At 43.6% G+C, this 25063-nt stretch overlaps 1 protein-coding gene across 3 annotated transcripts in view; it reads right to left on the minus strand.

Moving 5' to 3' along the window:
* FYN (FYN proto-oncogene, Src family tyrosine kinase) overlaps positions 1–24539 on the minus strand; it is a gene marked incomplete at both ends in the record, with an annotated part of 39234 nt that extends 14695 nt beyond the window's left edge. Inside the window, 9 exons of one of the 3 annotated variants that reach the window (XM_081998038.1) lie at positions 3651–3804; positions 3908–3984; positions 5821–6000; positions 10046–10201; positions 14113–14262; positions 18900–19003; positions 20104–20202; positions 23659–23755; positions 24293–24539. In XM_081998038.1, the coding sequence (XP_081854164.1) occupies positions 3651–3804; positions 3908–3984; positions 5821–6000; positions 10046–10201; positions 14113–14262; positions 18900–19003; positions 20104–20202; positions 23659–23755; positions 24293–24539 (1264 nt within the window). Of the gene's footprint in view, positions 1–3650; positions 3805–3907; positions 3985–5820; positions 6001–10045; positions 10202–10674; positions 10840–14112; positions 14263–18899; positions 19004–20103; positions 20203–23658; positions 23756–24292 lie in introns of all 3 variants that reach the window. The other 2 variants (XM_081998037.1, XM_081998039.1) reach the window with 2 other exon arrangements.
* Positions 24540–25063: the final 524 nt, after the last annotated feature.

The raw sequence follows: 25063 nt of genomic DNA on the forward strand, positions 1-25063 counted from the left end.
AAGGAGGCAAAAATGATCTGAGAGTTTACAAACATGTACCAGAGCTCCCAGAATAGCTCTGACTTGTCTGGAAGGCATCAGAAAGATCCTTATTGTTTCATGTGTGCTGGAGCGGCATTGCTGCAAGTGCTGCCAGTGTAGGCAGTAGAAACAAGGCCTGGAAAATAACTGTGCTCTTTTTTTTATGAAGGCAATTTTAAATTTGTATCAGCTGCTACTGCTTAGAATAGTAACAACTCTTCCCCAGCAACTCTGTGGAGCAAAAAATGCCATGTGCTTGGCCAAAACTCCATGTAGATGCGAACCAGATCGGCGTTAAGGGTAGCAGAACTGCATGGGAAATCCTGCGTTGGAGTTGGTGGGAAGTTCCTCTCTGTTCCGTCAGATACCAGCGGCTTTCAGGCTTGCCTTACAGGACTGACACAAGCATCATCACTGATGGAAGGAAACGAGACTGAACGCCCGGCACTGTGTGTGGGGGAAGGTGTCGCAACAGCCAAAAGAAGCAAGCCCTGATGGTGCAGGCTGCAATACAGTCCGCCCGTGTAGCCTTTAAAATGGGCGTCACTTTAATAAGCATGTTTTTCCCCTTTGATTACTCACTTCCTCTAAAAGCAAGAGGAGCCAAATGCTCATTACAAGCCAAGAACTTTTTTTTTGTATTATTTAATGGCAGTGTATAGCTGCTAGTCACACACTTTAAATCATTAGTGGCGTGACCATCTCTTTCCTTCCTGATGATCGCTGAGAAACATCAGTGCAGACAACGAACCGCTTTTTATTTACCTCTCCTAAATCAGGAGCAGTCAGGCCTCCTTTGTTCAAATCAAAAAGAAAATAAACCGGTCAGTAAAACGTTACCACCAGGCTGAGTAATACCCATACAGGTTCAGGAATCCTGCACTCTAGCCCGCTGGGGCTCAAAGCATCCCCATCTGTTTCCTTTCAAAATATTTAATCGGAGACAAAAGTGACAGTGGGGGAAGGGAGCCGGAGATCAAGCAAGGCTGGAGAAAACCACCTCTGCCCCATGCTGACAACGAGCTCTGTACTAACACACTTAAGCCAAGAGAAGGACGACTGCTGAGGAGGGAGTGACCAAAGGCTTTAATCTTCAGATTTCATAAGGCAAAATATTTCCTTTCTCCCACAGGAGCTGCCAGTCTCGAGCGCTCTCCGTCCCCCTCCCCTCCGCTGGCCAGGCTCTCCTCCCGTGTCAAAATTCCCACCGAAGCAGTAGTCAGCTAGATAAACAGAGCAGTCCCCAGATGCATCCCCTTGAAGGCTGAAGTAATAGGTCATGGGAAACAAGCAGAGGCAACCATTTCCTTCTGATACTGTGGTCTCCACCAAGCAATGCTCAAACTGAAGTTTAACTAAACAAACCAGGGCTGAATCCCACTTGAAGAAAAATTCCAGTGGCACATTAGAAACCATGTTTCTTCCTCAATAAATTAAAGGTCCTAGGCTTACCCTGGCTGCCCAGCTGGCTTGGAAGCCAGGTTAATTGCAATGAAATGTAAATTGAGAGTGTGCTGCTTGGTCAAAAATGCATCGCTCCCTAGAACAAGCTACCACTTAAGAAAGTTAGTGAAAGTTGGAAAACCTTTCTACAGGATGCCTGTGGTTACAGCTCTATTTTAAGGAATTCTGTAGCTCTGAAGGACTTCAGCTTGACCCTGAGGTCAGGGGAAGGAAGTAGTGTCCATTGCCCTGAAGTATGGGAAGGATAGGTGACTTCTCCATACTTGCACCATGAGATGAAGCCAGGCAAACATGATTCAGATCTCCTGAATTCTCCCTTCCCAGCCACTTTTTGCACAATATGAATGATTTCTGCCATGGAAGAAGGGCAGGAGATACCCACGACTACGCTCCCTCTCCCTTCCCGTCCTGGCGTTGCGCTTTTCTCAGCTCAGAGTTTTCTCACCCAAAATTCAATCAGTTTTCTTGTCTTAAAAAAAATCTAAGCTTCTCCTCAACATCAGTCAGGTTGGTTTTCATGGCTTTCTAACATGTAAAGAGGGAAAAACTATTCTGAGAGATTTAAACCAGGAAGCAAACAGGTCACCAGAGGATTTCCTAGAGATCAGGAGCCTGAAGGGATCTTGGCCAGAAGTAGGTCACATACTTGTCTATTAAAACAATTAGTCATGTCAAACTATATGTTGGGTGGTTTCCAAAGAGGACAAAAGACATAGCAGTAAAACAGACAGAAATGGAGATAATACAGGACACTGTTTCAAAGGCATTTTGCAGACTGGATCTGGCTGCCTTCTCGTTTTACACAGAGGAAGGGCAAGCAGGCAGCTTTCTGTCTACCAGAGCCTGCAGACACTCCTGTTATTCTGGAGAGAACGATACGAGGCTATTTTTGCTAGCAAGGAGCAATTCCCACCCTCAGGCTGAAATCAATAGTGGTTAAATCTCTTCATTAGTACTTATCATGGGTTCTTCAAGGTCCGTGTTGTCCCCGTCCCCATCCCCGTCCCCTCCCCAATAATCAGGCCTTGCTGTCTGAGTGTGGAGCCCACAACTCGTAGGGTGGACGCAACCTGTGGTCCACATCCCTGTGACTAGGTACTGCTGAGAGCAGTTCAGAGGGGTGTGCATGGCGTGAGAGCTGCTGCTCCCAGGCCAAGACCAGGCACGCTGGAAACTCTCCGGCTCCTTCTGTCAACACTTGAAAGTTACAGAAAGAGGTTAGCTCTTTCCTAAGAGTTAACGGCAAAATCCATGCTGAAACCGGGACTTCTGGCCAGGAGAAAAAACTCACAACAGGGGTAAATGCAGGTTATGAAGTACTTCTCCGACCCGTGCTTTCTGATGACATACAACAGCGTTTAACGGGACGCTCCTTGGCTTTGGCACTGAAGTGGACGGAGTGGTATTTACTGACACATATTGAGCAAGCACTACCGATGTACTGCCAACACTGTAGCTCTGCAAACTTGGACCAACATCTGACAACTAAGCATGACTTGTAAAGAATGACTAACTACAAAGAGCCTGTGTCACGGCTCAGTCTGAACACCCACATGCTTTTTAAAAAAAAGCTACAATACTCTTTGATACATTTTTATAGTGTATCAGCGGTCGGCTGTGCCCAGCACTCTGTGTGGCACTGGAAAATGGCTTTCCTATTGAAGCAGCTTTTTAAGTTCCCAAAGAAAACATAGCGCTCAGACAGACAGCTCCACTGCGTAGAGACGGAATTCTCTGACCCGTTTGAAATAAAAAAAATAAGAATAGCACCGCAATGTTGATAACAGTTAGTAAATACTAGAAGGCACACTACAAAAAATGGCTTTTCTGGATTACCCCATTCAGGCTTCCGAGGCTGGTAAGTAAAGTACACTCTTTGTTAGGGCACCAGGAGGATCTTGTCTTTCCTGTCACTTCACCCGCCTGTGCTCTCACTCATCATCTTTGCTTCATTGTGGTCAGTTTTTAAAGGGAAGACAACTAAATAAGGTGTTCTTTGTAGGACATGCATTTAGCAGTGAAGTTCTGGGCCAGGAGTTACGGTGAGTTCAGGATCTACTGCAAGCAACCCCAAAGCATATGAGAGAGAGCTTTTATGACAGAGAGCTTTTTAAAGCCCCTGTTAGAGGGACGACACTCAGCGCTACGCCTGCTGCTCTATCTACCTTGTCTGGCCGTATATTCATTGTCTTCAATCAGTCTTGCCAATCCGAAGTCGGCGATCTTGCATATTAGGCCATTTCCCACCAGAATGTTTGCAGACCGCAGATCTCTGTGTATGTAATTCATTCGCTCGATGTACGCCATTCCTGCAGCCACCTGCGAGAGGCACGGAACGCAATCGGTGCATTTTAAAATGAACCCAGACACAGATGGGCTATCAAACGTATACGCCTAAGCGCTCAGTACTCTGAAGACAGACCTGGGCTGCCATGTCCACCAAATTCGGTAACTTCAACGCTCTTCCTTCTCCATCTTTTAAGAAATCTAGCAAACTCCCTGCAAATGCAAAGTTGACACAACAGAGAGGTGTTTGTTAGGGAAACAATGGCTATTCATCAGGATGGAGGTGCAGCAATATGTGCAACATTAAAGACAGCAATGTTTTGAGTTCAAGTGGACAGTTTCAAAAAATTCCCCAGTATCTAGAATTCTCCTATTGTACTTGTTTCACTCTGCTTTAACGTTGGCTTACAGAAGAATACGTCACTAGTCCAGAGTTGCAGGGAAAAGAAACAACATTGTTTTTAATTCTCCTGACCGTTACTGAGAAAGCTGATCTTTCTTAACTTTTCCAGTGCTCTCTGAAACTACATACCTGCTGCTCTCTAAAGGCCTCAGCTAGCTGCAAAGCATCAGCTCAGTTCCAAGCCCACACAAGCTATGGAAAAAGTCAGATCCCAGCTCAACCTGCTCCAAAAGAAAGGTCAGCCTGGAGCCTGGTAAGCCCAAAGGGGCTAGCATTAACAAAGGCTAATTTTCCTTAAAAATTAGTAGTGCTCCTTCTCTAGGTAACCCATAACTAAATGTAGCATGAACCTTTAATTTTAGAAGACCACTATGCAAAATTAGAGGAGACAAAGCAGAGATCAAATAAAAGCAGTTTTGGCAAAAGCAATAAGGAGATAGCTCTCCTGTGCAAGGGAAAGCAAGGAGGTTCCCTGTAGCTTTTAAAAAAAGCCTAGGATGCTATAGCTCCCTTCCCAATCTTGTATTCAAACAGAGAAGTGTGGTAGTCTCCTTTAAATGAGGTTAGTGAATTGGTTTAATAAATAAGGGGAAAAGACAGATGATTAGGCGTTTCTCCCTTGATAAATCATCAGTCTCAAGCTCAGATCCAAAGATGTAAAATGTTACAGTAAAAAATAGTGAAGTGAGCCAAAATAAACCACGTACTTCAGAAGGATTTTGAAAAGTCTTTTGTTTTTTTTAAAGGGGAAAAAGCACATGCTTGTCACAGAGACATATGATTAAAGCATGAGTTAGTCAGGGCTTGGATGCCTCCGAGAAGGGAGGTGGGCAGGCACCTGCCAGGAAAATAAAAATTGACTCCAAATAGACTGAAAAAATGCACTTAAAATTTCAGAGTGTATCCTCCAATGTACAATGAAACTTCCCTGTGAGAACTTATGTTTCCTATTTGGTTCATTTGCTTTTCCAAAACAAGCAGATTTTTTTTCTCTGCTCTCAGCACCCCTGCTGGAGATCTGACAGAGTGAAAAGTTTTCCTTTTCTCATTTTACTGTATTGTTACCAGTTAAGTAGCTTAAAGAAAAAGAGAAGGGAGAAGGGGAAAGGGAAGGCAAAAGAGGAGGAAAGAATCATATGTGCCAATCATGTATTAAGATGATAAATGAGGTAGAATGAAAAATTAAGCTGTGATCTGGGACCGAGGTGCATGAGACAGAATTCAGGATTGCTAAAAGAAGAGACAGGAATCCTAGGCCGACAAGTAAACACTGAAAGAATATGCTGCATGAACTCTCTGGTGCCAGGAAAAGCTGGGATCTTGGAAAGCAGCATGTAATATCACTCAAACCTAGAAAATGCAAATCTCCACTTGTCAGGGACGTTTCGATGCTGATGCAGTTGGAAGCACTTAGGCTTCCTTCTCCCTTCTTCACCTAGTGCAAACATTCTTTGTACATCTAGTGGGTTTCAGGTTTTGGGCCCAGTTCAGAGTTGAATTCATAATTCTTCTGAAGCCAGAGGAGAATTTAGCTTCCTGTTACCACTCTCTTTCCTCACACGCTGTTCATGCACCTCCCTCTGTACCCCCAAGGAGCATCAACAAAGAAAAAATGTCGTTATCAAGGGCAGCAGCTCTGGCTTCACCTTTGCTCATGTACTCTGTGACAATATAGATAGGTTCTTCAGATACCACAGCATAAAGTTGGACCAGTTTGTCATGTTTTAGCTTCTTCATGATTTGGGCTTCCTCTAAGAAAGATTCTGGAGACATAGTGCCAGGCTTCAGGGTCTTGATAGCCACTTTAGTATTTCCATTCCACGTACCTACAAGCACAGACACTTAGTTAGATTAGACATCTTCTGCTCCTTTTTCTGCCCAATACCTAAGGTAACCAAGGAACAAACTAACAAGGACACTTAATATCATTATTTTTTTAAAGTCTGTTTTCCCATGTTGCCTTATCATTATATTCCTCCCACGCCTCCCTCGTATTTTACTCTTTTTCTATTACACGGAAAAATACTACTCCCATTGGCACTGGGGCACAACCGCCGTTGTCCTACTCAGACAATGCTTCCACTGATGTCCACAGAAACCTTCTCTGAGTAAGGAACGTGGGACTGCTGAAACCCATCTTCATGTATCCCCTTGCTAACAAGTAATTGCTACAGACAACAACACAGCTCCCGTCACAGATCTGGATAGCAAATCTGGTTAAACCCAGAACTTTCCATTTGAAAGACATTTTAACATTTTGTTTTTGTTCTGAGTCAGAAGGAAAAAAAAAATCTAAGAAAAATTCCCAGGAAACAAATTCTGAATTGCTTTCATTTTAGAAACACAGGCGTGTTTCCAAAACGAAACGTGTCTTTTCCCTTCTCCTCCTCAGCCCCAGAAGCCCAGCAGCTGCCGATTGAAAACGATGGTTTCCTGCCCCGCTTCACTTTGTTCTTGGCTTGCGGTCAGCGCTGAAATCGCCAAACTGCATCATTTTTCAGCCATCATCTACCAAGCCTTCTGCAACACCTGAAAGCCTGCACAAGGACCTGGAGAGAGCTGGGGAAGGCTGAGTCAGGGGCTCCCACAAGAGCTGAGGCTTCACTTGGGTATTTGCAAGGGGGAGAAGGAGGATTGGAAAGGGAAAAAACCCCACCTACCTACCTATGTTAACAGGTTTCTTTGGGGGTGGCGGGTTGGGGAAGGGAAAGGAAGGGAAATGAAAGCAGGCAGAAGTATCTCTTTCCTACTGCCTTCTGCTTGTCCCTTGCCCGGGCTCACCAGAAGCCTGCTCCAGAGCCAAGGCTGAAACGGCTCTGAATGGGACCTGTGGTCTGTCGATGGGGAGCGGCTGTGTGGTGCGGCAGAACAACACTGAACGTTTTCAGGAATTAATCATACTGGGTAAAAATTGCTCCTCTGCACTTAAGCATGAGGATAGCAGAAGGCCTACAAAGTACATGAAGACTTGGGCTCAGATCTAGTTTCTGTAAATTAAGATGTCAATAAAAAAGGTAAGGTATAAAATAAGCCTGATTTGTCTTTGTGAAAAGCACATCAGCAGTTACCAGGGCTGAGCTGTTGCATGGGAACTGGTTAAGCCAAAATAACTTCATCATGAGCTTTTGCAACCAGCCCGAGCATAAAATGAGCTGGATTTTGTGCAAGTGGTCAGGTTCCAGCTGCCACCTCGCCGAGCCGAGGACCGGGGAGGAGCAACGGGGGACCCACCGCCCGCATCGCCCCTCACTCGCAGGGCAATCCCCACAGCGACATGGGGGGGTGTGAGGCACGTACGAGCCGAAAGCGTGCAGCGCAAGTCTGGTTTTCACTAACAACGCCTCCATTTTCTCCTGCCAGCACAGCGCCCGCTGCCGTCGCCTCTGCCCGCGGCAAAGCGAGGCCCTGAGTCGCTGCCGCTGCTGCCCCGGCGCGCTTGCGGAAGGCTCGTGAGGTCTTAGTTTCACTCGGTCCTTCAAACCAGAGCGGAGGCAGGACTTGGCTTTAGGGGTGCTCCCACGTCAGCTGGGAAGGATGCGCTTTCGCCTCCTGATTTCAAGCAGGGTGGCCAAAATCTTCTCTGATTGCCACACCTTGAATCCTGTGTTCAGTGTTGGGCCCCTCACTACAAGAAGGATGTTGAGGTGCTGGAGCGTGTCCAGAGAAGGGCAACGAAGCTGGTGAGGGGTCTGGAGCACAAGTCTTATGAGGAGCGGCTGAGGGAACTGGGGTTGTTCAGTCTGGAGAAGAGGAGGCTGAGGGGAGACCTTATCGCTCCCTACAACTACCTGAAAGGGGGTTGTGGCGACGAGAGTGTTGGTCTCTTCTCCCAAGTAACTAGCGATAGGACAAGAGGAAATGGCCTCAAGTTGCGCCAGGGGAGGTTTAGATTGGGTATTAGGAAAAACTTCTTCACTGAGAGAGTGGTCAGGCATTGGAACAGGCTGCCCAGGGAGGTGGTGGAGTCGCCATCTCTGGAAGTGTTCAAAAAACGTGTGGGTGTGGCGCTTCAGGACATGGTTTACGGGACACGGTGGCGCTGGATTAATGGTTGGACTTGATCTTGAAGGTCCTTTCCAACCTTAGTGATTCTGTGATTCTGTGATTCTGATGGGTGAAAGGGAGGCATGTTTTATGTGGAGCCGCTGAGGCTCCAGGCCGCAGAGTGCTGTCAGTCAGAGCCGCTTTGCAGAGGTACCGCCAAGATTATATGAACCAGGGATGAAACCCTAGTTTCACGGGCGCTAGGATTTATGTTGCTGGCATTAATAAACTAGGATTTTGCCTGGTGTGTTAACAGGATTAACGGTGTATTATCTGTTTGCATTGCCTTAAAAAAAATCCCAGGACTTATTCTATTACCATGAAGTGTTTTCAGCAGTTCTATTTTAAAATACTTTAATGAATTTTTCCAGTTAAAAAAAGAAAATAAACCAAAAAGGTTAACTTATCCTCTCAGCTCAGATTTCAGTTTAAATTGCTAAATTTTCTTGTTGTAGTTTGGTATTTTTCTCTCTAATAGAAAATTAGCAGAGACCTCCCTCTGAATTCCCCCCATATGTGGTTAGTTACTACTTAATGCGTTTTTTATTAATTTTTACTGTGTTAATCTAGTCCAATTTAGTAATGCTTCAGGGCTGTTAATGTATTTTTACTACACATTACTTTAAGAAACATAATGCCATAACTGTAATAATAATTTTAAAATTTCTGACATATATTTAGTACTGATATTTGGCGCTGTGTTTCTCATAGCTTTTTTTTTTTTTTTAAATTGCATTTCCTACTTCAGCTTGTTGCAACAGTTTGAGGTCTATGGCACATGAAGTGGACCACTAAGTATTCACATGCATCAACCTGAAACCCTCGCATGCATTCAAGATGGAGAATGCAGGGATGCTAATATAAAACATTGGTTAGTTTTCTTTGCAACAGGTCAACTGTAGTTCTGTGAAATTCTAAAAATGTCTGTATTTCTGACCTATAAATTCTATAAATTTCACAGACTTGCTGCCATGTGCCTTGCGGTAGTCTTGCAACAGAAAACGGCTGCAAGAGCCCAGGAGATGTCGCTGGTTATTTTGGTTGTACGTAGTTTTGTGTCACAGCAACAAAAAGAGTGGCCAAACCACTCCACCAAATGATTCTGATGTAAAGAAAAAACATATAGTGATTCTTTATTTGAATTGGTCATTTTAAAGAGGCTACACAGAATGCAATTTGGCACAGAAATTGAGCCCACTTCTCATTAAACGGCCACTATATTGTGTTTCAATGCTACAGCTATACTAAGATTTATGTGTATTTTATATTGCCATTGTTTTATAGCCATTAAAAAGAATGAGGCCCACAGAGAGAGGAGTAGTAAGTAAAGCTGGCAAGTGTGCAGAAAACAATGTCAGCGGATTTGGAAAATGTCAATATTTCTGGACTTCAAAGTGAGGGTTCAGCTGGGCAAGTCTTGGCCCTGTTCTCCCTGGTCTCTATATCGAGTTATGGGGTTCTGCTAAATCAATGCCAAAACACATGAAGAAAGAGAAACATCCACTTACCAGATTAATTTCTGGTTAACCATTCTGCCTTACAAGTTTAGCATCATTCCTATTTTAATACCTAGCAATTGCGTAGACACCCCAATAAACCCAATGCAATTAATGAGGTTTAATGCCTTAACCTCTCATACCAGCGTGTGCAAATGAAAGGAAGCTTCCCCATGGATTACTGTATTTAGGTCTGACTGTTTCAGGTGATACAGACTAACTTTTCATACTATTTTGATCTTTCAGCTTTAAGATCTCTACTTGAAATGTTTATTCCTGCCAAGAGGGCCTTAAAAGATCCATCCAAAGCAAAATATATTCTCTGCCTTACCACGCCACACTTCAGCGAAACACCCCTGACCAAGCTTCTGTTCCAGAAATAATGAATCACGTGCAACTTCCCATGCATCTTTAGCCAATCCAACAGTTTGTGGGGTATTATTCGTAGCAATCACAGTTAAGTTAAAACACAAACCATCAGCTTTCTCTATAGGAGAGGAAATTAATAAAAAAAACACACTTATAATCCAAAATTATGCATGCATTGAGAAAGATGGAAGGTGACTTGTCTCTCAGTGCTGCATTAAAGTTCATTTGCAAACACTGATTTTTGGATACTGAAGGTAAGGACTCTTTTGTTAGCTTGCAGAAAACGGCTCCTTGGTATAATTAATAGATTACTATGTGAGCCTTGATTTATTATTAAGACAGTGGTAATTTGTCAAAATCAAAACCTTCCAAGGAAACATGGAATTTCAGTTTTCTTTTGCCATCAATTACGGTGAAAGTTGAAGATTAAAGTACTTCAAAGTCAAAGACATGTTTCCGAAGGTACTTCTCCAGACAGTCTGAGCTTTGCTCATTTTTTCTTATGGGTCAAAATGTCCTCCTACGTTTTCACCTTCCATCTTGCAATCCCCACACAGACAGCTATTTTAGAGGAATTATTTTGCTCCATACCCATCCATACTTCCCCAAACTGCCCATTTCCCAGTCTCTTGATCAACTGTAGGGATTCTCGTGGGATTTCCCAGACATCTTTGGTTTTGACAGACAGATCAGTAAGCCTTGGCATTCCTTTATGACAGGGGACTACTAAGCGGCAGCAAAGACCTGCAGCTCTCTCTGATGGAGCCAGAAGTGAAGCCAACAGCAAAGGAGAGGAAAGAAAAAAAAGTGTGACATGAAACAAAAACAGTAAGCATAAAAACAATGCTACTCACAACAGCTGTTAGTTGCATACCACAAAGCATCCTGGAAGATTAGAAATTGAACACTGAAACATATTCATTTGAGACAGAACAGGAAATATTTTAGTCTCTGCTTCCACAGCCTGAAATGGAAGGTGACCGCCAATGGTTCCTCTTGTGGACTCAGGATTTCCCTTCTCCCACAATGCTGCGTTATGGTAACTTCACGAGTAACTGGTATACTATGGTACAGTATAGATTTTTAAAAATCATCTGTAAGTCACGAACTGGATTGTTTCTGAAACTGAGTAAAAGACATACAGAAAAGATATACTTTTTCTGAAAATCACAGCAACGAAAGTTTAGCGGACTTTGTTGCTAATTTTTTTCTAGGTATTCTGGGAAAAGGTATTTTCTATATTCTCCTCTGTGAAAAGGTGTTTTTGAGGGTGTCCCGTAAAAGACTTTTTCTGACATTCTTTCTAGAGCAAACCTTTATTAGCGTATGCCCCCAGCCCTACATCATTTGGGGCAGATTCAGTACACTTATCTCTTGCAAAGCTTCACAGAAGACTGAACTGTGACAAAGCCACAGGATATTTTAGCAGGAGTGAAAACAATGATATATATATATAAAAATATATATACACACATACTGCACAAACAGACTACAGTATAAAGTTTGCACAGCAACTTGTATCTTAAAACAGGTGCAGCAAAGCAGAACAAGGTGGGGAACTGCGATTGTGTTTCAGACTCAAACATAATCTTTATCCTCCTGTGCAAGATTTCTTCCTGGGCAGGTGAACAGTTTGTTTCAGCATCACAGGGTGGGCAAGTACTGAAGCTCCTTGCCACACCAATCTCTACCTCCTCAGTGCAAATGTTGTGGGATGGCGGGGAAGTCCCTACAGACACCCTGACATGGACCTTGTTGCGTCTCCTGTAGCGAGACAACACAGACCACAAAACAGGGGAGATGAGCCGACCAGTTGGGAAGTCTTATTCCAAGATAATTCCAATGGGAACATTCCCATTTCTTGCCCACCTGGCAACAGGAAAGGGACTACTCAAAATATGGATAGTATCTGGAAGGCTCCCTTACGAGTTTGGACAGCTGCAGAAAGAAAGTGGAGGTTTTTAAGACCTTCTTGTCTTCTTTAGTTGAAAAAAAAAAAAAAGCTTGGCAAGCTGGTGCTCCAGTTAAGCCTAGACTTCACGCACAAGAGCTTATGCTTGACAGGCTGGCTGTTAGGGATTGGGTGAACGGTGCTTCAACTTCAGGCGCGCCGTTACTGGACTTCAGTCTGACATCAGGACTCCGTGGGGATCCCAGTATTTTTCGTTTGTAAATCTCATCTGTGAAAGTCCAGGCACTGCAGTTAATTTTATTACCCAGGTAAGAAGGAGCTGGGATAAGAGAGAAGTCTGAGTAATAGGGGTACTCAGCAGTGCGACGGGATACCTGTCCTCTGTCTGCACAAAGGTACACTTTGTATTTCCAACTCCTGGTCCAGGACTGTGTTTACACGAGACCAAACTGCACTCTGTCTGCCTGGGTAGCCTGGTTTCCAGCTGCCTGGACAGGAGGGGTGCCCCAGCCTGGACAGCTATAGGATGAAGGCTGGGCTGCAGAGCGTACCTGTCCTGCTGTGAAGGCACTGACCTGCAGTCTCAGCAGTGGTTCTTCGGGAACCGTGCCGATCTTTACGGAGTCAGGTGGGCATCTTTGAGCTCTCCCTAGAAGCAAACCTAGGCACTCACGAGGCGTTGTGCTAACCTACCTCCCACGGCCCAGAGTGCAGAGCAGGCGGTTAGAGGCAGCCTCTGTGTTTTGAGTCAGCTGGGGCTGGCACGGAATGAGGGCTCCTGCGCTCACCTGGGTCTGGGAGACCCCCGGTGAAACCTCTGGAGTGCAGGTCTGCGCCATGCCCTCCCGAGCTACCCTGCTGATTATGCCTCTGTGTTGCACAGAGATGGCTGTTTCCAGATCTATTGGTTTCTGCAGCCACGCGTGGAAAATACATCACCCAAATAATGGGACCACAGAAAACTAGAAGTTGACACATACCAGCTGGTACAGTGGGGTTGAAAATTATCTTCCGCAGATGTGAGTTTTTATATGTTATTTAGCTTAGTTTAATGTGAGTTTTTATACGTTATTTAGCTTAGTTTAATGTAGAATCACCAGAAACAACTAGAAATTCTCCGAGGCAGCACACACCCATCAGAAATTGGGCGGAGAAGACAGCCAGATGTCTAGTATGAATAGCATAAGAATACAGCAGACAATACAAAGAATACAGAAAAAACACCCCACAGAGAAGTTGATTTCCCAAGTAAAAATTATGAAAAGATTTTGAGCAGTGAGCATTTAGGGTCATCTGTTAATATAGTGAAAAGCTAAGGTAAGGAAAAAATAAAAAGCAAAATAATTCAAAATACAAATTTCTGCTTAAAAACATGACCGTGTTGAGAAGCATAGCAGTCTCCTACGTAAGAACCGGTTGTCCTACACAGAGATTTAAGGGGGCTTTAAAGTCGTATCTCTTGTACAACCAATTGCCAGTCACAGCCAGATGCAATTTTGGGTTGAATAGTGCAGAACACATTTTAATCACAGGAATTAAAAAAAAAAAAAAGAGTTTGGTGAGTAGACACAAACTGTGCGTAAAGAAACACCCACCTTGCCATATTTATTGTTAAAATTAGTCCAATGACAATTTAAATGTTAATACTTTGCACATTGAACACAAATCCAGTGGCAAAATTTGAGTCAGGTAATATATGCAAACCTTTTGGTCGTTGCTTTAGGTGACTGAATTCCACAGTGCAATTCCCTACTTGCTTTATTAGCAATACTGTGCTGCAAAATGGTACATAATAGCACTTGCTTATGCACAGGGAATTCACGCTTTGAGATACGCAAGTCAAATTCAGTAATTCTGTTTGCTTAGAAGAGGGAGAGCAGGCTAAACCTTTACCTCAGTAGAGTGCCAGCTTCTAAAAGCTCTGCTGCTGTACACTGTGAACAGCACTCAAAGCCATTTATAACTGTAATGGGAAAGGGATAATGGAAGATGCATTACAACAAGCAAAAGACATAGCTCAAATGACTCTTTAGGGTGTCTTACACGTAAAGCAGCTCAGCAGGAAACACTTTTGTTTTAAAATGCTTCAGAGTGCCGTGCATTATCTGAAAAATTACCTGAATAATGCTGAACCAGCTGCTGAAGAGTTTCAAATTGTGCCCGAGTTGTGATATAATATCCACCATTGTCAAGTTTACGAATCTTATAATGTTTGACGTGATCTCCTTTCATATCATCCCAGTCTCGAATAGACAGGGAATAGGCACCTGTTCCAAGCAAAGGAGAAATAAAAAATTGTAAGCAGCTTTTACACACAAAGATTTTGGTTTGCTGATCAGTTGTTATAAAGTGAAAGAGAAATTACTTCCAAAAAAATGCTGACTGGAGCTTGAGAAAGAACAGGTGAATCTAACACAATGAAGCAAGTGTCACAGGAATCTTATGATGTCCACACCATATCCCTTTCACGCTCTTCTAGAAAGAAATCGGGACTTTTGTGTAAATGAAAACTCACTTTTTAACATTCACTGCTTCAGGTTGTTAAATTGACTTTTCCTATTCTAAGTGTCAGGTCACACTGCAAATACTATATCTCAGGTAAATGCCAGTGGGTGGTAAATATCAAGATTTTCATAGGAAAAACTGGAGATGACTTTATATATGCACAGTGTTGTTACCCAGATGGATCCCAAACTTCTTTATAAACATTAAACAACCAAATATACATATTTCGTATGTCACAGTCTTAGGAAGGTGGTACTACACCCAGGCTGTGTACCAGGAGATCTGCAAGAATGGCATGTTTCACTTTCCAAATCCATGCTGGAGCTTTAGGTCTTACTGGTGGGATCCAGATGCCTAAACACAGGGGTTCAGTGCCACGTGTGATGCCCCAGGACATCCTGCTTGGCAGTTTTCCCACAGGCTGTCACGTTTGTCCGACCCACGTGGATGCCCTGCAGGCATTTCAAATGGCTCTGGATGCTCGTGGCCAGGTAAAGGAACCTCAGCTGAGGGGCTGGATTGAGTTTTAGGTGTAGCTGTGGTTGTCTGCAGGTGGGCTATGGGCTTGATTTAGATGCCCACACACAAGCTTCTGGTGCTATTAGGGCAGCTGAACCCCAGCCTGGTTTCCACGAGCGTTTTGGCACTGTAGATACCGATGGCGTAACACAGGTTTGAGCATGAGGTGTCTGTAGGCGTGGGCAGCTGAACTGAACCCCAGCTTCCCGCTGACTGTAAAGGGAGCTTGATCACCTACATGGGGACTTGCACATCCGTCTTAATTTGAAGCATGGTCCTATTCTACGTACAGTGACCCCCACATGTTGGTTCTCTACCGTGTCAAAAGCAAAGGCACATTTTACAGCATAATGCAGTTTCTGAGCAAAAGCATGGCCATTTCAAAGGCAGGGGAGGAGACAAGTCTTCACTCATGGCTCAGACGAATATTGTGTTTACTCAAAGGTAATTCAGACATTAAAAGGAAGAAAAATGGAGGTAACTGGCAGCTGCAGAGAGATCTCAGGAGGCTCCTCCTTCTGGAGCCTGGGCTGCTTTCACTGGTAACCATGTCAGCTAAGGGCAGGAAAGGAAAACCACCAGCAGACAGTTTTGGACAATGTAAAAGGTGGAGTGATTTCCTACAGGTCTGATAGCGAACAGCACCGACTGCTGCTTAACCCAAGTCAGGGTACCTTTCAACACACCTGGCAGGTCCACATCTCCAGAACCACCTCCAGCTAAGTGAAATGGTTTAAACAACCCCCCCAGAGTTAGGTGGTTGAGATTCCTGGTGTAAGATGTCTTTCCTGGACATCACCCCAGGAAGACGCTTCCCTGACCACGTTAACCTGCAGCAGGTCACACTGGCGGGTGGCTCACCGCCGAGGGAGCTGCAGTGAACAAAACGCCTCCACCCCGACTCTGAGGATTTCTCAAATTCCCTGTTTGTCCTCTAAATAGGAGGAAAAGAGCCAGTACTTACACAGATGATTCTGGTTTATGTGAATGGGAGACACCCTGAGAGGAGTGACAGGGTTTTTATTTCTAACTGTAGAAAAACGCTGTTTGTTTAGGACATTTTTCTGAGGAGGTTCCCCCACTGAGTACGTACGTCTCAAGTAGGGGTTCAAAGCTTTTTGGGGATTTGCAAGCACATCTTGTGCACGCTTTGTACCACCACTCTGGGTTGTACACTGCCAGCCTAATTTCAGAATTTTCCAGGCAGTGTTCTCCACCTCCGCATTTGTGAGTTTTGATCCACTGGCAGCAGCTGTATTTTCTTTAGTCACGCTCCCTGCCTATCTGGTCACTATTTTAGATTCTTTAGGAAAATGTAAACAATCTGTGGCTCCAGGTCTGCAATCAGAGCTGCGTGGGTGGCCCTCTGTGGACCCCCGCTGACCTCAGATCAAGTTGCAGGACTGGAGCTTTAGTTCAAATCTGGACAAAAACAAGAACCAAGATGGATTTCATTATTCATTTATTTAGGCTGTTGGTTATTTATACTATTCATTATTATCTGACGATAAATTAAAATCTAAGAGATATACATAATAAAAATTTGGATAGAAATACGACATTACAATATATCATACTAACGAATTTTTTAAAAAAACAAACCTAAAACCAGACAGCCTTGGAGGGTGGAGATTGAAACCAGGTGAAGGATTATACAGACAAGAGCTGATGAAGTACCTGGGTAGTCAGGCATTGAAAAAATGAAAAGCCAGCTCCATATGATTTATTTTGGAAGGAAGAAGAGAAGGCAACCATGATCAAGGGAGGTTAAATTCATGCTGAAGTCATCCATGATGCTACTTTTAATATGATCCTGATTAATTTTATTATTGTTATTATTTAAAGCAGAAGGGATGATTCTAGGGCACAAAACAATTCCTGCCTCAAGCCCAAGATGACTAGCTGGAGTAAAGGCATTTTGAGAAGACTTATGGGAGAATGCACCATTCGAGCCCTCCCTGCTGCCTTTTTTCTCTCTTATGAACAACAAGCTCCCTCTGTTTTCTTCTAACAACATATTGAAACACCACAAGGATGAGAAGGGAAATAGGCATTTTTGACAAAAACCATGCATGTTTGGTTTTTTCCAATGGCTTTGATGCAAACTTAGCCTGAAGATGTAAGCTTGCTGCTGTAAGTCCATCCATGATGGATTACGCCACTTCTCCAAAGCTTTTGTGTCTCACAAGAAGCTCTAGAAAAAAGCCCTGACTTACTTAGCTAAGTAAACAGCCCTGCAAAACTTATCCCCTTATCACTGTATAAAAAATGGTCAAAACAGACTAAACTGATAATGTGGTTTAGAGAAACAGTGTTCTGTTTGTTTTGAGGATCCATGCATGCCTGCGTGAGTGAGTTTTTAACCTCGGCCCAGAGTGGAACGAAGTCCTGCTCCTCGCACACACCACAGCAACTGTTGGTGAAAACAAGCAGGTGGAGGCTATTTGCAGAAAAAGAGCAAGTTAGAGCCTGTCTCGCTCCTGGTGAGAACGCCTCACTGCAACATAAGGTATGGTGAAGCTGTGGGGTAACAAGATGGGAAATTAGCTGCCTGAAACAACAGCGTGTCTGTTCAGATTTTGCATCAGAAAGAGTCTTCAGAGTTACGGGTAGCGAAGGAAGAATCCAGTGACTGCAGGAGTCAAAAACGTAAAACAATTTTAGATGACAGAATGCAGCATCTGAAGATAAGTCAGGTAGAGAGGAGTGGGAAGGAGTGCTTCTCTTCTTTAAGCCCCTTTACCAGCCATGACTCCAACCACTTTGCATGCTAACTCCAGCTGACAGAGTGTGCTCTGATCAAAGTGCTGACAAGTCAGCGCTTTAATTACACGAGCCTTCATTAGACTTCAGAACATACACGGAATTAATTCTAGTGACTTATGCTTCCCCCAGCTATTGTTTTGGATTGGTGGTTAATTGAGAAATGGCCAGGTTTGTTTTCACTTAGTTGCAGGTTTTCTCCTCAATAGTTGTATGAGTTAGAGAGATCTTTTCATACATGTGAAGCTTTGAAGAACATGTTGACAGGCCTCATGAACAAAATGTAAAAGCAAAGATAGCACCCTCCAAGAAAACTGGAACTCCTCCAGTATTTTTAGATGGAAGGAGGAGAGTACATCCTTCCGCTTGACTTCAACAGAATGGATACAGACGAATGCTTTATGAATATACTAATTAGAAATATTTTCAAGTCTTTTCACTGTAAATCTATGAATTTAAAACTGCTACATCTCCCCCCCCCCCCTTCCCCGGGATCCAGCATTTCAAAGGGGTAAGGCCAAAAAATCCCCTAATCTTCCCAAAATAATAACCAGTACCTCTCCTCCCCTGCAAAATCTTATCTTACATCTTCCAGGCAACAAGGTTCAAGTATTCTGCTTGTTCAGAAGTAAGCAAGCAGTAATTTTCACCAAACTAGACTGGAGGTTCCCAGCATCTGCTCACAGTAAGCTAGCTGGCTGTTCCTGGACCTTAATATGGACACCAGGAGGTCTGACTCCTGTAGCCCCATAGCTGCTGTTCTGAGGGGCCGCTCTCCACTGAACTTCATTGCAATAGTAGTATCCTCAACATAGGCGTTGAGAGAGACAGTGCGATGTTCAGAGTGTGACAGCAGAGCAGAGCACCCTGCCTGTGCACAACCTGCACTGCAGATACCATGGGTTGAGCATGGCATGGGCTGCACTTGCGTTGTTCTCTGCTTTGAACGTTCAATCTAAGACCTGGGACATCCAGACATCTCATTCCATAGCACACATATATGCAAGATGACACTTCTCTCTATCTTCACACCACTGAAAACAGTATTTCACAAAGTTAGCATGACTCTTCTCATATATCTTCTCATTCATAGTCAGAATAGCTCTGGCCAGCCTACCTTTGGTAGTTTCACTTTCCCGGATCAGGAAGGTACCTCTGGGGTTTCCAAATGACAATAGCTGCCTCTCAGCATCTTTTCGACCAAGTTTGCCAAAGTACCACCTTAGGGAAACATCAGAAATAGTAAGACAAATGCAACACAGAATTACTAAGTATTGTCATGGAGTTCAGACATGGAGGATTATTTGTGGAAACTATGGTTACTCAAGTATATTCAACCATTTTTGTCACACTATGTCTCTTTTATTGTGGTGGGAAGCTAATGTGACAAACTATGTAGTAGATGTTGTGTATGTTGTGCAGTAGCACTTTGCATTAAGCCTATAATCGGTAGATGCTGAGAATGCTCGTTTGGTGTCTTAAGACAAAGGCCAGACTTCAACAAACAGAGCGCAAGACTTGGCAGGGGAAGGAATAGACAAGGAAAAGGGCAGAAAAATGCATCGCTGATGAAGAGCAGTATTTTTACAGATGTTGCTATAAACTATGTATTTGACTTACATAGTGATGTATTAGTATTCAATATTTTTGTTGCAGCACAGCTGTAAAACCTCAGTAGAAGGACCCGATGCAACCACTTCACTGTGGTTGTATAAGGCTTTCAGAGTTCTGGTACCTTTTTCCTTCTTGCAGCAGGTTTTTGGGTTTCTTTTTTGTTTCACAATCAACATGATGTACAGACTACAGTAGTACCTGCTCAGCTATATAAGCTCCTCCAGTGTATCTTTTATACTGGAAATAATATGGATATACACGACATTCCATTTTTGGCATAGATATGTCATAGATGTTATGCTGCCTGCTGTATGTGTTGTAGGCATCCTACCTACTGGTAGGTATTTGTTGATACAATGTGCCCCCTTTAATAGACAATTTGCACACTAATTGACTCCAAATATTTTTACAAGTCAGTTCAGGAAAAGCAAGGGCACCTTTTGCTTAAAGCTTAAATTAGTCGACACTCGAATAAAGGAAGCAGACCTATGTTCCTTTAGGTTTCCTTCCTTTGTTTTGACATTGAAAAAGCACTGAGCTTGTGCTTCTTTTGTTACTAATTACCTAATTATTTATCAGTGCAGTTAAGAACTGAAATAAAAATAATGTAAGCCATTTGAAAAATCACTGCAATCCATCAAAACCAACTCCTCAAACCTCCTTCAAATACAGCACTAATGGGTCTTTACAATGAAAATAAAACATACTCCTCTGCTTGGATGGAATCGACTGGAGCCACATAATTACTGGGAATGTAACCAGTTTCGCCTGTTGTCAGGGACCGAGCCTCCCACCAGTCTCCTTCCCTGCAGAAACAGAGGTGAGGACAAGTGAGAGCGAGACATAGCTGTAAAGACAACGATCTGACTTTGCTAACAGCACCCGCAGTTGCACGGCGTAAGAAGCCACAGCAACTCATCTCTTGATTACCGGCATGCTTCTGAGAGCTGTTTGCATCTAAACCCCCAAAATACACGTATTTCTTTACACCTGTTATTACTTCAGCAGTGATCAGCAATGTAGCCTTCCAAACGTAGCACAATGGCATGAACAGGCATAACGACTCAGTGAAATCAGGTTTGGTGAGGGCTGGATTTGGACTAGAATATTGAAAACGGTCTCCATAGCAATTATTCTAATACCGACCCTTGAGAGAGCTTATAGAAAAACCGCCAAACTGAACACTGTCGCATCCACTGCTTATTTTAAACTTCTATGGGGATAATTAATCTGAAACCCAAAGCCATCAAAAAGCCATCTATCGCTACGGAGGTTTAGACAACCCTTAAGGATCACACTTCATTGTCTAGATTCCCTCTCTTGGTCACCTAGAGGAGGTATTTGAAGTATCAAAGGACTTAGCTGCCTTTTCAAATACTTACAAAACGCCATTCTTCTACAACATTTAAATACGAAGAGGTCCATGCAGGACCATCTTATGGCAGTGTTGCACAGGCTTAGCATCAATTTTTGTCGTTCACGTGCATGTACGTGGTACTGCCCTGCAGACAATGCGTGCTGCTGCAGAACACGCAGCTTCAGGAGAAGTTTATTTCTCAGCTTTTTACAGGATGAAACGATTTGGGCTTTAGCAATTTGTATTTCACTCTCAGCACCAGAGTCACGGATGTTTAATTCCTACCACTAATAATAAGCATTCTCTTTCCTATTTCCGGGCTGCTTAGAAACTTTCTCAGTTCCCCTCTCTGTAAAACAGAGAATTGTTCACTAAATAAAACACTATTAATCGAATGTGGCCAGAGAATTGAGCCTCTTCTGTAAGCAAGCAGTTACAGAAAACACATTGTCTAAGCTATTACTGTCAAGAAAGGCTGTGTCAAGGTGAGCTCTTTAAATTTCCAAATCCACTTCTTTAACAGCTTGAAGGAGTACGAACTCTATGGAAAACAACTAGAAAACAGCTGTGATTAGACAAAAAGGAGAGGTTTCCACTTCTACAGTTCAAAAAAGTGAAGAAAAGTAGCTTTTCTAGAGGCTGCCAGCTGACACAATTTTTATACACCTTGTGTGCATTAGTATGTCAGGCAAATGGCCCTATCTCTTTAGGTCCCTAATTTTATCTGCTGAAGTGCTAGCCCTTCCCCTGCATGTTGCTGCAGAATAGTTCTGAGAGATTATGCCATACTGTGGTCGAGAAATTGTACCATTACATTTCTTCTCCTTACTGTACAGACAGTCCACTAGATGGAGGTATTTTATCATATCTAGGGAGGAAAAAAGCAGTCCCGTAGATGACTGCAACATCAGGAGCAACCCCCTCTGCTTTGACAGAGGAGCCTGAATCTCTCAGAACGCTGCCAGAAAGGAGGAGGAACGCAGACTTTTTTCACAGCTCTTAATTTTAGACACCCAACTGAGGTAGGAGGAGGCTAGTCAGCGGGGCTAGCCTGGGTGTGCGGGAGCGGCGGGGGGATGCAGAGGATGGCTGCGTGTTTCTGAGCCCCGAAGTCAGGCTCTGCTCTGAACCACCCCTGCAGGTACCTCCTTCCTCCAACCTGCCCTTGGTATCATTTCGGACTTCAAATCACAGGGATACCCTCTGTACGCCATTTCAGGTATTGCTGTCCTGAACTTTAAATCTGAAACACAAATCAAATTTAATTTGTTGAGTGCTAAAAAAAAATCCGAACCCCTCCAAAAATTCCAGGCAAACTGGTTTTGTGCACGGACATGCTTTCTGGTTTGCAAGCATCATTGGCAGACTCTTTAAAAAATGGTATTCTTTCATATAATTTCTGATATAAGTGAAGAGAGGTAGCATTCTCACAGAAAAGCCGCTTTCTGGAGATTCCCAGCCTGGCTCTCAGTACTCCAGGAGTGTGGTTAAGTCCGTGTTTATAAGCAGACAGACCTGACTACGATGGGAACGGAGCTTCTATAATCCTACAAGAAAATCAGTGGATGCTTGGTTTTTTTTCTCTTGGAAAACCTGCCTCCAGGCAGTAATTACCTGCATCAAAATGCATGTACTGCACCGCCCACATGTGAGGGAACCTCTCTGTCCCACCAACTCCACGAGTGATTGCTCTGCAACTCCTGGTGAGCACCCCCTGATTTCATCAACTGGTGTGTGTAAGAGATTTATAATGCGTGGAATTTCTTCCTGTTTCAAGTTATGGCACAGTTTGTGCAAGGTTAGGAAAGCAGCAGGCCATGAGAATAAAAATGGATGATAGGTTAAAAAAGGATTTTTTTTCCGAGTGCTAATTTAGAAGCAGAGAGGTTTTTAAACTGCTGTTCCCTCTACAAGTCGTAACTGAAGTTTCTGTGCTTTCATCTACATCAAAGCTCTTCAGCTTCATGGCTTCATGAAATATTCCTCAGAATTACCTGATTTTTTTTTAAACTTTAATGCACATCGAGCCAACTTCAACCCTGGAGTTGTTCTATTAAAATTAACAGGAGTTGCACCAAGGATCAATTTGCCTCACTATCACACAGCGTCAGAAAAAAGAGATGACAGCAGTATCACAAAGCCTCTAGAAAGCAGCATACTTGGTTGTTAGCCCATTTTTACCTCTACACGATAGCAATACTGAACGTAACACAGAGCCTTCAACTTTATGTTCTTAGCCAAGAGTTACAAGATGTTCAGATGTAGGTCAGTAGCACAGTAAGTTTTAGATGTTATTTTTAAATTGCTAAGGGATTTTTTTTTCTATGGGCAGTTAATAAAATTAATTTTAAGTTAATGATTTCCAGGATGGAAGTGTGGTTTTCATGCCAACTGCAACTGTACAACGGTGCATTCTCACTTAATAGAACTTCCTAGCATCTTCTGACTGTATCACCTACCTTTAAAAGGAAACAAAATGCTTTTAAACTTGGCATGCAAATCTGGGTAGTGCCTCTTTTGTTGAATCAGTTTTTAGGTTGTTTCTGTGTAGAGATACTTGCAGCAGATTGCAAAAAGTGTTAGTACATGCCTTGCAGAACTTCTGTGACTACCGGTAAAGTACAGAGCTGGTACTCTCAGTTCTGAATGTGAGTTTACTGTGAAATGTAAGCAGTGAATCACACAATCTAATGATTATTTTTGAAGTAAAGCTGCATGTGGTTGAAAGTTTTTTTATTCAATAATAAAGCACTTTGCAGAAGTGCACTAAATGCAATGACAAGTAAGTAAACATAGACTAAAACCCCTACATATCTTGAATACCCAACATTAGATTTTACTAATAACATAAGCGGACAAATATAACTGTCAACACTATAGGTTTAAAAATAAGCCTAAAACTTACGAGCTGTTAAGTATTTGAAATTTTTCTCCTTTGTGAAAACTCAAGTCATCTTCTGTTCTTGCTTCATAGTCATAAAGCGCCACAAAAAGAGTTACACCTAAAGAAGAAGATAGGTGAGTTACGTTCCACCACAACAAAACAGGAGGGAAAGCGGCGAAATAAACTAAGCCTCCTACTTTTTGGACAACCATTCTAATCCTTCTGCTTTTGTGCAGCCAGTGGGCACGTCACCTCCTTCAGCCAGCACAGTCATTAGTCCTCTTGGTTTGGTACCCACACACAGTACAGGATCCCGAGTGGGCACAGGGGGTTTGAAGAGACATAGCCATGCCAAGTATTTCCTGTTAACTACTTGAGGTGGCTCAGACCACACTTCCCGTTCCCTGGTAGAGGGATGAGGCCGTCAGCCAGCCAAATGGGGCATGCATACCTAATTTCCCACCCCCAGGTGAACTAGCACCTGCAAGTTAGCAAAGGTAGGGCTGAAGACCCAGGTCCACCCCTACTTCAACCTTTTTGCAGGATTTCATGAAATAACTCTTCCCAGAAGCAGCATGCTGAGACAGTCATGCCTCTGCTGTGATTATGTGATTGATACTCACCAAGGGCACTGAAAGAAGACTTCAAAACTCACCTGTTCCTCCTCTTGTACGCAGCGTCCCTGTATGAGAGGAGGAATTGACTCCACCAAACACAGTCAGTCCTTGGCCTCCTGTGGCATGGAAGTTGTTGTAGTTTGGGATTGAAGTCACACCAAAGCTAGGATAGTGCTGCGGAGTGGGATCTGTCCCATAGCGGTAGCCTGAGCTTTGAGTTAAACTGCCATCCCTCTCGTCAGTCAGTTTTGTTGCTTCTTTATCCTTACATTGCACACAGCCCATTATCTAAAATCCTAGGAGAAGAAGGAAAGGGCAGGTGTTCATACACTGATGCTCATCAGATCTCCCCCAAACTCACAGATGACGAGGACCAAATTAGGTTCACCACTCAAAAGTTAAGCACTTTGACAAAACCCCACGGTGGTTTGAATATAAACAGCAAGACGTTGGGAAAAGCTCAGACAAACCCTTCCTCACAGTGGTCTCCCATGGGGACCTGGGTCCCGCCTGCTCGTACGGCAGCTCCCGGCCCAGCCCTGGCCGGGCAATCACTCCCACAGAGGCGGCGAGAGGATGAAACCCCTCTCGCTCACCCTTTGCCAGGAGAGCACGACCAGCAGGTGAAGGACACAAAAAATGCAGATTGAGGGGTTCAAGTCTGTCCCCCAAAACACAGAGCGAGGCACCTGAGCTCACGGTTCATCTTTGACCTCGCCAGCTACACAAGAGCCGACCTCGCTTAAAGGCAGAGCAAGCTTTTTCCATTGCTGGAGCTTGCTGAGAGGCAGAGGAGCAGCCAGGCTGAG

This window comes from Phaethon aethereus (genome assembly GCF_964289735.1).
Source record: "Phaethon aethereus genome assembly, chromosome: 3".
NCBI lineage: Eukaryota > Metazoa > Chordata > Aves > Phaethontiformes > Phaethontidae > Phaethon > Phaethon aethereus.